The sequence below is a fragment of the Neolamprologus multifasciatus genome, chromosome 13 (genome assembly GCF_963576455.1).
Source record: "Neolamprologus multifasciatus chromosome 13, fNeoMul1.2, whole genome shotgun sequence".
Classification (NCBI taxonomy): Eukaryota; Metazoa; Chordata; class Actinopteri; order Cichliformes; family Cichlidae; genus Neolamprologus; species Neolamprologus multifasciatus.
In genome coordinates, this window is record NC_140451.1 from 11,007,594 (window position 1) to 11,019,832 (window position 12,239).

The following is a 12,239-nucleotide window of genomic DNA, read 5'->3' on the forward strand; positions in this document are numbered from 1 at the left end:
ACTCTGGAGCAGGTAGCAGAGTGAAGCGCACTCTCCTGTCAGTCACATCAGTCAAAAAGGCCTAAGTAGATGTTGTATTAAGAGAACTAAGGGCTCCACTGACATCATCCATGTGGCTCACAGCTGAGCAGCTGGTGAAGAAGATGCCAGCGCACATATCTCTGACTAATTTCTAAAATATTTGCAATACAGCCAAATACAACCTGATCACATCAACAACTGGAAAAACAACAGGGAGGAAAAAAATGCAAAGTGAGTCTTTTCTATAAAAGAAATCTTACATTTACAAAAAAAGGGAACTCAAAAAGCACTGTAACTGGACCTCGGATGTGTTTAGACATGATAGACTTGTTGAGAGCAATACGAGTCAACCTCAGCTGCAGTAATCTGTTACAATGTTTCAGGCCTAAACCGCTGCCAAGACAGATGATGGCTTAATCGGCAGAGCAGATTCAAAGGAAAAGTCTAAGATTCAAGCAAAAAGACTCACCAGTGGGACATTTTAAATATTCGCATAACTTCAGATGGATAAACAATAAGTGAAAATCACAAATACGTAGCAAAAATACCACATTAACTGTTTAGGAATTAAAATCATTTCTTTAAATTCTCCTGTTTATACAGGCTCGTAAGTAATCGGACAATTCATTGATAAGCGGTTTCAAGGCCAGGTGTGGACTGTTGTTATTTCTTTCGGGTCAAATCAAGATAATAATATGTCTAGAGTTGTTTCTAAGTGCTGGATTTGCATTCTGTGGCTGTTCTGGCTAATGTTCAACATGTGGTCTAATGACTTGTAGAGTGAAGGAGGCCTTCATTAGGGCTGAAAAACAAAACGGGCCTACAGACCCATTTGGCGGATTCCAGGAAAAAAAGGAAGGAATCTACTGGTCAGTGCAGCAAAACCAAAATGTTTAAGGAAAACGTAAAATAAAACAAAACATGAAGACCATATGCTCGCATTTAATCAATCAATCGACAGCAAGGCAAAGAAATGGAACATTTGTAGAATTTTGAATCTGAACTCTTTCACCCATAAAGATGACATCTGATGACCTCCCTAGCACCCTTAATGAATTTTGGCACGTCATTATATAAGAATAAAATGTTTGACGATCTTTAAAATAGTTTCTGGGTATTTCGATGCAAAGCTGCATGGACAGGGCATCGGGGGAAACAAAACCTGATGCCGAACAAGCATCAACTGAAGGCACGTGCAGTAAAGGCCTACTTGGTGATGTCCATTGGATTGGCTTCTAGACCTGAACCAAATGAATTGCATCCAAGTATTGAATATAATCCTGTTATTTATAATTAATGTAAAATTAATATGTTAAGTTACCAGATTGTTTCTGTATTTTGTAGAACCTCTTAACAGCAACTACGTCCATCAGATGTTTCCTGTAGTTGCTCGAGTAGCGTGTGTGGAGGAATTTTGGACCATTTCTTGACTGAAGTGCCTCTCAGTTCAACTGCCTAACTTCAGTCCATTGTGGTGGTGTACAGAGATCCAAATGTCAATCTATCTACAACTTTGGCATCTAACTTGCATACAAACTACCTGAAAACCAAGCCAATGGAAAGAAGAGAGCTGTTAGAAGCACAAAACCCCGAGGCTTTATCACCAGAAAGATATTCTCATACTTCAGCTAGAATTTTCCACACAGTTGATTCATGTTTTATTTATTAGCCTCGTTTCCCTGCTCAGTAATGCCCTAACTACTGTGTTTTCCATCCTTCTCGAGAAACTGCTGAGTCACATAATTGAAGGAAGGCTGATACTAACTTTTAAATAAAGGATACCAGCTCTAGGTTTTAACACAGCGGGTGGCAAAATTGATTTTAAAAAGATGTAAACATGTTACGCAACTTCCTCACGAACAACATTTTGGGCCGTGAAGGATTATTGTGTCCCAATGGAATCAAAGTGAAAAGATTTAAACATCTGATGCTTCTTCGGCTTCCTTCGGGCCATTCACGACGCGTCGCCTCCTCATGTTCTTCATCACGGTGACAGTCCACTTACACTGCAGTTATTACAAAGTTACACTTGTCCAACAGCGTCGCCTCGTGAAGATACTGACAAGTTTACATTAAACAGGAAAACATGGAGAGAAGCACGAAGCTTGAAGATGGCCTATTAAGAGAAACAGTAATACTGAGCAGAGATCTTTCTCTCTTACTCAAGGCAATCCAAACATCCGCTCCTCACATAAACAACTTTCCTTTTCTTCTTCACTCACTTCTGGCTGCATCAGTGTCTCTTCTCTCTGAGTGGCTCCAGACCCTGTTCCTGTCAGGCCAACCGGACGTTCAGTGACACGCCACTCTGAGGTCACAGCTCCTTCGGGCTGGAGTTCAAATGTCAGGGGGAAGAGGAGTGATGAGGGTCGGATAAGGGAGTGCGAGGGTCAAGGCTGAGGCTACGGGCCTTGACACCCCGCCACGCTTCTCTCTCTCTTCCCATCCATCTCAAACTTTCGAAACACTTGCTTAACACCGGATGCTGGTCAAAGGCAGGCCATCAGGTTATGACCACATCTTCTGACCCAATGTTGAAGATCTAAAGGTTGAAAAGGAAAGGGCCAGAAGGGTGTTGTAGTGTGCCGAGAAGACTGCTCTTTGACTGTAAGACCTGGGTTCAAGCCCTTGTGTTAGCAGCTGACCCTGAATCCCTGCCGGTGACCATGAATTTTGTCCATCGCAGGAAGCGAAGCAACAATAGGATATCCTTCCATTATAAAGGATATTACCATTATTATTATTACTAATGAAAAGACTTAAATATTCTTTTAAAGCACCAAAAGAAGGGCTTCCGGGAAGAGAAATTCCTGTATTGCTGGGAAAAAAAGGCTTTAATCTGAATGGAAACGTGCATTAGTCAAGCTAAGGAGCACAAAGCCTGCCTAAGAGCAGAGCAAAGTGGCCATAACAGTGAGACAAGATATGAACGTGTGGCATAAGCTAGAAATATCATGTGAATCACAAGAGGTTTGGGGGTAATAGCTGGCTACCATCAGGCTAGAATGCACGCCTCTAGCTAATGTTTTAGCTTCACTTTGTTGCACTGAAAGCACAGAGACTATCAGTTTGATGCAAAGCTGTGAATGTGTGTGTCAGAGATGTAACGAAAGGTAAAAAAGAAAAAAAGAGAGAGAAACGTACATTGTGAAATACCAGCTGGCACTTATCACAACGTTGGGTTTGTGTATGCAATGTGTAACTTTGTGCATGTGGGTTAGTGGCTGCCAGGCGCACTTACAGTTCAAGGGGTGACTACTTGGGTCACGTATTTTTGCAAATATTTATACTGCTTAGCGGCCAATGCCCCTACTACTCCCGCTGTTAGGCAAACACGGATTATGAGTGTGTGAGACACAGATATGTGCTGCACACAGTGAGCTTCTGTGTATGTGTACATACATTTTAAGAGCCAACCCGCCCCAGGTCCCAGGGCCCTCAAGATGTCAGCAACAGGCATCAGTGTGAGTCTGATGTGAAGAGAGCTGTGTAAACTTTAGATTAGCTGTCTTTACACACCTCATTAGTACAGCACTGTAACCTGGTCACATTTTACAGTCTAAACACACATCCAGCACACTAACAGTGACCTTTGTCTTGGGGCCGGAGGTTAAGGTTCTGGCTTTCAAGTTATATAGAGAGGTTACACTGCGAGTATGATTATTATTTTGGTGAGACTTGATTTTTAGACTTCTCCACCGACTCTTTAAAAGGTATGGAAATAAATCAAGCGACATGATTTTAACCAACTACCAGCACATTCTACTCAACAAGCGAGCAACACATTATTTTTACCATCTGCTGTTCTAACTTTGTTTTCTGAAAATAATCTTAATATTAGCCATGCTTGTTTCACAAATATTCCATTTTAATTCATCTATGTTTAAAAATGATTTAAAAAAGAAAATTAAATCTTTCTTTAACTTCATCAGTAAGATTTAAAGAATTATACCTGAGTAACAGTTTATATAATTCAAGATTCGGTCATTTGTCTAATAGTTATGGGTAGCAGTATGGTGGTGGTGATAGGACAGCAAAGGTATTAATAATAACGATAGTAATAATAAAATAAGTAAAAAGATCAAAATAATTAAAAAGGTAAATGCCTGGGACGTCTGTGTATTGGGTTGGCTGTTGCTCAGGAGGTAGAGCGGGTCGCCCAGTTAGAGTAAAAAAGCACTTCATAAGTATAATGATAGTTATTATTGGTTTAATAGTAAATGTAATACATGATTATCCTAACCTTCCCATTTACAGACAGGATGTTTTGACCGCATTCTTAAAGTGGACTTACTACGATTTTCCTTATTTCTGTCTTTATACTGTTAAGCTTAAAATAATGAGGTCAGCATGTGTGATGCAAACAGTCCCTATGATGAAACAGCTGATTGCTCCTCTGTTTTAGTTTTTTCTACTCAAGTCTCCATGTGATGTCAGTTCAAACATTCTGTCTCCAAGCAGCAACCAACCACAAGAGAGGCGGCTTATAGGCGGGTTTGCTTTAAAGACAAGATTACTGTATAGTAGTGACCGAGAATAATATAATGGTATTGGGAAAAAAGCATAACAGACCCTTAATAAAGATGGCTGGGGCAATAACATCAAGTTAGTGCTTAGTTGGTGTTAGTTTACCGTCATCGAGAGGAACTGACCTCATTGTTTGACCTAAATGAATAAACCACACTAACTGTAAATAAAGTGAAGTAGAGTTGTAATGGCAAACAGATCTCCATGTGAATAGGCTAAAGTCAATTTTTTTTTAAATTTATCAGAGAAATTATATTACTATACATATTTATTTTTGGCAGAATGTGACACCAGTGTTGATGGTGACAAATTCAGTAGTCCCAGTATATAAATAAGAGGCTGTGCACTGAACCCTCTGTTATTGACAGTTGACTGCTCAACCATCACACTAGACAAACATAGTTTGGTAATCAGTCTTGCTTTGTGTGAAAGCAGATCAATCAATCAGAGCAGAGTACATGTCACAATCACTGACGTACGTACAAATATTTTAGTTTTGTGGCCCAGCAGCTGCCATAAATTGCCACAGCAGATTCCTAAATGCTTACAGTGAAGACTTTCCCAACACTTAGAAACTATTTGCAGCATGTCTTTATTTGTGTCCAAAAATCTAATCACACAACAAGAACTAGCCAAAGAACTGGGCCACAAACCTCAACTGTGTGACATACTGCTGAAGTGACAATGACAAAATAGGTTGACCTGCTGACTTATTTCTAAAGCAGACAGCACCCTCCACACTACTGTTAGTCTGGCTTTTTACAGTTCAGTCACAAAGCTTGGCACCAGACCTGAGAGTGAACCATCAAGACAGCTAGCACTGAAATGTAATGGCACTGCGTTTGGACAGCTAGGCCTGAAATAATGCCCAGTCCTGTCCAAGATCAACAGTCCACGCAGGAATCCAGGCACCACAAGAACCACAGACACACAAACATAAACTGCTCACTGTGAATAATGCTAATGCAAAGACCTTGATTTTGTCCTCAGTAATTTGTGCAAGGCCGAGGACTACTGGGAACAAAACAAAAGGTCAGATCAACCGCTGGCTAAGATGTTAATTGCAGTGTTATAAATGACCTGTCTAGACATTGTCATTTAACATTTTAATTGACATTTAAATACTCTTATTTATCCCGAGCGTGTTGTTTTCACTATATAACTGAACGACCAAAACTAGCAAGTAAATCCTCATATTCTTAAGAAATGCGTTTCGATTAACTTGCTTTACAGAGTGTGAACTAACTGCTTGGAAACTTTTCCTCATCACACAATCTGACCCGGACTGAGATTCCTTCATCAATTGTGTTGGTTTTCTTCTCCAAGTATGATGTCACTACAACAAACCCCCACATCTGTTGTTTAACATTCATATACCGCTCCTTCTCATTCCAACTCTCTATCAATCCATCTTCCATTTTATTACACTCTCTCTGGGTGCGAGCATACAGCCACCAGCCCATCATTTCAATTGCCTTCGTTGTAAAAACATTTTTATCACATGTCCCCCATCTCTCCCTCCATATATTCTTCTATTACTCACTCTCTTTCCCCTCCACGTATCAGTCTCCATCTATCTGACAATCAAATTCATGTCCGCTCACATCTCCTATTACTGTTGATCGGTGGCTCTTTTCTGTCTGGTGCCTGTTTGGTGATGCAGATTAATGGGCCACAGTAAACAGGACATGGCTGGCTCTCTGTACCTTCAACCAGTCATGTTCTTGGAACTGCATTAAGTATGCCAACATTTTAAAATTAAACCGAAGAGGAAAAAAAACAAAACAGTCAATCATGTAGTGAGTGTATCAGTGGTATGTATACATAGGTTTATATATGCACTGCATACATGTCTGCATACAAGTCTGCTCTGGCCATACCAAATGATGATGAGGAATGAGAAAACCGTAGGATCTGCCAACGCCTCTTTAATTTGTACATATTCTATGAAATTGAATTCAGTTTTTACTGAACTGTTTCAGTAATTTTCAATAATCCTGGGGAGGCCAATTCATGTTCAATTTTCTGTTTTAATTTCCAGGTATGCTTTTACTGCAGTGGCAGTGTGTTTAGGATCATTGTAATGCTGGAAAAAATTGAATCTCTTGCCAATCAAATGGCTTTTGGCACTTTTTTGTGCCCATAATTCCATCAGTTTTGAGAAAAATCTCCAACACCGCTGTGTTTCTCCTGTGTCAGGTCTTTGCTGGATCTTTTTTCCATATTTTATAAGAACATGACTGTCAGATTCTGCTTTATATCATTCTTAGGTTTGACACTTTTTTTTGGGTCTCTACTTGTCCAGTTTCCTCAAATTTTTCAAGGACACAAAGGGCATCACAGTGTTGGTGCAAAAATACTATTTTAAGCCTGTCAAACAATGATATGTTAGGAATTTTTTACAGATTATTATTAAAGAAATGGGAACAAATTACAGCAGGCGGTTAGTGAGAAGGTTTCTAAATAGACAATTTAAAATGTCTTCTTTGCCAATTTGTCTACACAAGACCAGGATTGTGTTTCAGGAGTCTGGAGCCTGTTTTATGCTTAAATGATTCACAGGTCAGTGTTAAAAAAAAAACAAACAAACCCTGAAAATGGTCAAATACAAGGACTGGACTGGAAATGAGTAAAAAAGCAACCATTTTCCAAAGAAAACTATTGCTCAAGACTACTTGGAAGCAAGATATAAAGTCACGAGGGGTGGCGTAAGACTTTTCTACAGTGCTGTGTTTATGGAATTGCATGTTAAAAAAATGATGTAGTTTCATACATTAAATCCATGTGATGCCATCAGTCGCGCAGTAGTTTTGTGCAGTAGTACCTAAATCAGGATCCTGGTTCAAACGAGCGTAGCGGGAGTTGTCAAGAAGGGGGATGCATCGCTCTATCGATACCCAGACATAGGTTTCTGGGCACAGGAGGTCAGAAGGCCGGTACTGCCCCTGGTAAAAGAAAGAGAAAAGAAAACAAACGTTTAAAATTTTCCTGCTTTTTAAATTGCCATATATTCATTATGTAGTAAATGATTAACTTGAGGACATCAGTTTGGTTCTTTGTTGTTTAAAACCATTTTCTAACATTTATAAACTAAATACTTACAAATATGCTGCAAGCCTGGTAAAAGCCTTTCTATTCTAGTGTTAGTGACCCTTTAGAATCAAAAGGTTTGACAAGTTGTAAACTGACCCCAGGGTCAAGATGAGGGTTGAGACCTGGATCAAACCCCTCTCTGTTAAGGGTCTTTGTTTGAGCTGTGTGTCTCCATGTCATGAGTGTTACACTGTCTGCACGTTTAGCAGGAAATGTAAACACGTCAGCACTGTAATGTGTGCTTGTGAAATGGGTACGAGTCTGTATCTGACCAAACATTTTGGATGGAAAGAAAACTAAGCTTAACAAAAACAGCTGCAAGGCGAAGAGGGGGGAAAAAAATGAGCGAGGGGTTGAATGAACAGAAAGCGACGCCATTATCAGGGAACTGTGTTCCATCACATGGCTCCAAACAAATACAAACTGCTGAGAAAGCTCTGTAAACAAGGCTTGCAAAAGGCCTGCTGCATTGCCTCAACACCCACACCAATATTTACAGTTTATGTGACATTAAACCGTAGGACAAAGAGTCCAGGATTTCAGGAATGCAATTTTTAAACACAAGAAGGTCAAAATGTTCTAAATGATTTAAAAAAAAACACTGTTGTCATCAAAACATCGGAATAAGTAAGACAAAGGAAATAGCATCGCTGGATTATACCGTTATACAAACTGACCACGAACCATCTGGCATTGCACATGTATGAAAAATACACTGGCTGCTTTCACATGCAAGATAGGACGCTATGTAAAAGAACTAGTTTGTTTTATGGCTTTGAAAATGAAAAACAGAAGAATCTGTGGAATACAAAGACAGTTGTATTTTCCAACTAAAGCGGGGTCCTCGTCTATGGCCATCCCATAGCAAAGATGTATCTCTAAAATCATACAATCACTCCAAAAGTCAACCAATATCAAGTTGTAAGGAGGAAAAAAAATAAGGAATTCACAATGAAGCAAAAGCCTTCAGCCTGCTCCAAGTGCTCCTGCTAACAGACAGATGAAGGTGGAATGCTCTGCATCCGGAGCTGCAGTGGATGCACGCAATCGTCGGCCACATCCCAACAACCTACAGCCTCCTGCAACTGTCAGCACAGCTAGCTTGACACTCTCACACTCTGCCACACCTCTATAGACTCCTTCAACACCGCATTGACACACACCTCTACGTGCAGAACACACACCTGGCTAACAGCGGAAACACAACAATATGCACATATTTCCCCACTTAAGCCTTCTGCACCCAGAAACCAGAAGCTCATATTTAAGGAACAGAAACAACCGTTTTTGTGTGTCAGTGTGTGTGTCTTTGCAATAGAAATAAAGTGAACTTAATTTATACAGGTCTACTTTTTGTGTTTATAATTGGAAATGATAAATCCAGCCTTTGCTGTAGACCTTTAAAAAAAGAGAGAACTGTCTGACCAAAATGAGACACAGAGCCTGGTCATGGCACAAAGACAATTCCTCAGTTCTTCCCCTGAAAAGGAGAAACGATGAAGAGTATGAAAGGACACAGCTATTAGTGGTCTGGACGGAGGAGAGAGAAATAATAAAGAAGCGAGGTGATGGCAAACTGGGCTTTGCTTTTCTATCTGTCAGCTTCTTCTTCTTTTTTTTAATAAATTGAACTGAATGTGAATACTGAGTTCACCACTGACTTTCATCATCCTCCCTCATATTTTTTCTCTTCCCAGGTTGACTAGAAGGCCATGTAATGCATAGATACCCTTGCAGCTTCCTTGGCTCGTCCTTCGTTTTCTGTCTTTTGCATCAGCTTGCTCACATTATCCATATCTTTATCTATAAGCAGATACTAGAATCCAGTAATGGCTCCCTGCTATGTAGATTCTTGAGAGGGTTACCACCAACCTAATAACAGGAAGTGAAATGGCCTACAACAAATCCATGCTCCTGAGTGGCTCTTAGCTCACTAAGTGGCCTAAAGAGGCCACAGGAAGTGATAGTGTAAATGGCAAGAAAGCCATGCGATAAGGTTTGTCTGTATATATATATATTAGGGGTGCAACGCTACTCGTATCGATATTGAACCGTTCGATACAGTGCTTTCGGTTCGGTACACATATGTATCGAACAATACAACATTTTTAATTTATTTTATCAACTTTCCTTCTAACGGTGCTGTCTGTGTTGAGCGCTCAGTGGATCTGCGCTCGACAGTGCAGCCTAGGCGGAGTAGTCGAACACAGATTCACTGAGCGCAGGGCAAGCTAGCTAGACAGAAGTTAAGCTTGTTGCAACATGGCAAATTGAACCTCCCCCACCCTCATTCAGATCTGGCGTCTGGAACTATTTTGGTCTTCATGTGACATATGACCCTGAAGGTAAGCCTGTCATGGACTAAAGAAAAACAGTATGTCAGATGTGCCACGCAATGCTCAATTACATGAGTGGGAACTAGTGTGTTAGCGCAGTTAGCTCGTTAATGTGTTGACGCTGTCCAGCCCCACACACGGGGCAATCCGCGGTAGCTCGTTAACGGAGATTTGCCGTGTTGTGGCGTTAACCTCATTTCAGATTAAGGCTGACAGCACTAGTGGGAACACAACGAATATGACTGCACATTTACCTGATAGCATCCTAGTGCAAAGACAAGTGGAAGCAGACAAAAACAACAAGCACGCATACAAACTTTACCCGAGTCATTTAGACAGCCGTTAGCACATAATTCTCCTTATGGGGACCTGATATGTTTAATATGCTGCTGAGAATATAGCCCAGAAGAAGCGTATAGTATAGCTTTTATTTTGGAAAGAGACATTTCTCTGTAATAAACTCTCTTTTCCAAAGATTAGTGATTCCTCAATCAGATACAGGGCTGGCAAAATCGCTAGCCCGACGTCCCGGGGCTAGCGATTTTTCCAGTCGGGCTGCCCTGCTCTGCTCGTCGGCCTATGTAGGAAGGAAAAATATATGTCAATGCTTTTGAATTCTTTCGGAAATGTAGCTGGGTAATTATGTCATTGGCATCGGTGAGCCACTGTCAATATGTGACATATTGAAATCGCGTTTGAATTTGCGCTTGTTTTTTGCTTTCACTTTGCAATCGCGCGAACTGTGTATAGAGAGCGACAGTACCGATTGGTGAGTGATGATAATTTGCGCACCAATTCCTCTGACATCGTCTTATCAATCGTTAGCTTACTATGCAAACATGACAAGTGAAATCTCCCGCAGCTTAAACATGTGAGAGGTTGATCGCGCAGAGAATCGCTGAGCGTTGTGTGAGTGCGTGTGTAAAAGCAGCATATATATATATATATATGTTATATATAACATATATTTTAGTTCTGCTGAGCTAAATAAGACAGGTCAGGGTGAAGACGTGACAGCCAAAGAAAAGCTTACCACAAAACGGAAAAGTTATGACAAATCAGACTATAAGGCAAAAAGAAAGTGCAGCTTTATGGTTTCATGGACAAAAGAATTTCTGTGGCTGCAATATGACGAGCTAAATAACCAGGGCTGCACATAAGTCGTCCGCAGGTGCGCATTCGCTGTCAAAATAAAAAACGCGCACAAGATAAGAAGTTGCAACGCGTGTTTGCATACATAAGATTTTCAGGAGGACAGACATTTGTTTAGAACTCTTAAAGATGTCGAAGAAGCTCCTTTAAGCAATTACTTTGGTGTTCCTCCACCTCCAAAGAAATGTCAGGAGTCCGAACCACAAAAGAAGCGTGTATTCTCGGAAAAGTGGTTGCAGGAGGTGAGCTGGCTTCAAACAAATGATGAACGCACAGAGAGGTGGTGCAGAATGTGCCGTGAAAATTTAATAAATGACAAATTAATAAAAAGGCATGAACATTTTTTTGTGTATCGAAATAATATAGAACCGTGACACCAAAGTATCGAACCGAACCGAACCGTGAATTTTGTGTATCGTTGCACCCCTAATATATATGTATATACTTTTGCTCAGCAAATTGCCAGGTAGGCCTGAATAAGACGTTTCAGCCGAAAATAAATCTTTTCAGGTTAAGTCACCCTCTTTTCAGAGCCTGCTCCCTCCATTTTAGCTGCTTAAAACTTCCCACACAAACCAATCTGTCACCATCCCTCCATCCTTCACTCCTTTCCTTGCTTGCATGTCCAGGCAGAAAGGAGGTGATGCAGATGACTGACAATCTCTGAAAGGCTCATTTGGAAACAGAGAGATGAGGGATCGGGGGGGAAAAAAAATAGTGAGGAAGGGGAGGGGGGACGACGCATAGAAACTTCAGCAGACAGACTTGGCTGCAATCTGAGGTGTGAAAAATGAGAGGCGTTAGGAGGGAGAAAGGGAGGGGCGAAAGAAAATTAGGTGCAGATGAAGCAAAAGGATGGTATTTAATGTTTTGAGACGTTGACTGCAGCGGGGCTGGTGGGGGGAGGAGTCTGGGTGCCAGCATGGAGGGGCCCAGCTCTGAGAGAGAATGTCTGAAGCCAGAGAAGAAGCAGAAAGTCAGGGAAAGAAATATAAATGGGTAGATCAAGATGAAAAACAAAAACTAAACAAGGAGATGAGCGGACAAACTGAGAGGTGCGTCCAGTAATAATGTGACGACGAGGGAGAACCTCGACAAAATGTAAACTGT

General features: G+C 40.8%; 1 protein-coding gene across 6 annotated transcripts in view; it reads right to left on the reverse strand.

Moving 5' to 3' along the window:
- ate1 (arginyltransferase 1) overlaps window positions 1-12,239 on the reverse strand; it is a 57,210-nt gene that overhangs the window by 6,220 nt on the left and 38,751 nt on the right. For 5 of the 6 annotated variants that reach the window (XM_085182096.1, XM_085182098.1, XM_085182101.1 and 2 more), the window contains one exon: window positions 7,373-7,493. In XM_085182096.1, coding sequence (XP_085038222.1) covers window positions 7,373-7,493 — 121 coding nt within the window. Of the gene's footprint in view, window positions 1-7,321; window positions 7,494-12,239 lie in introns of all 6 variants that reach the window. The other variant, XM_085182099.1, reaches the window with a different exon arrangement.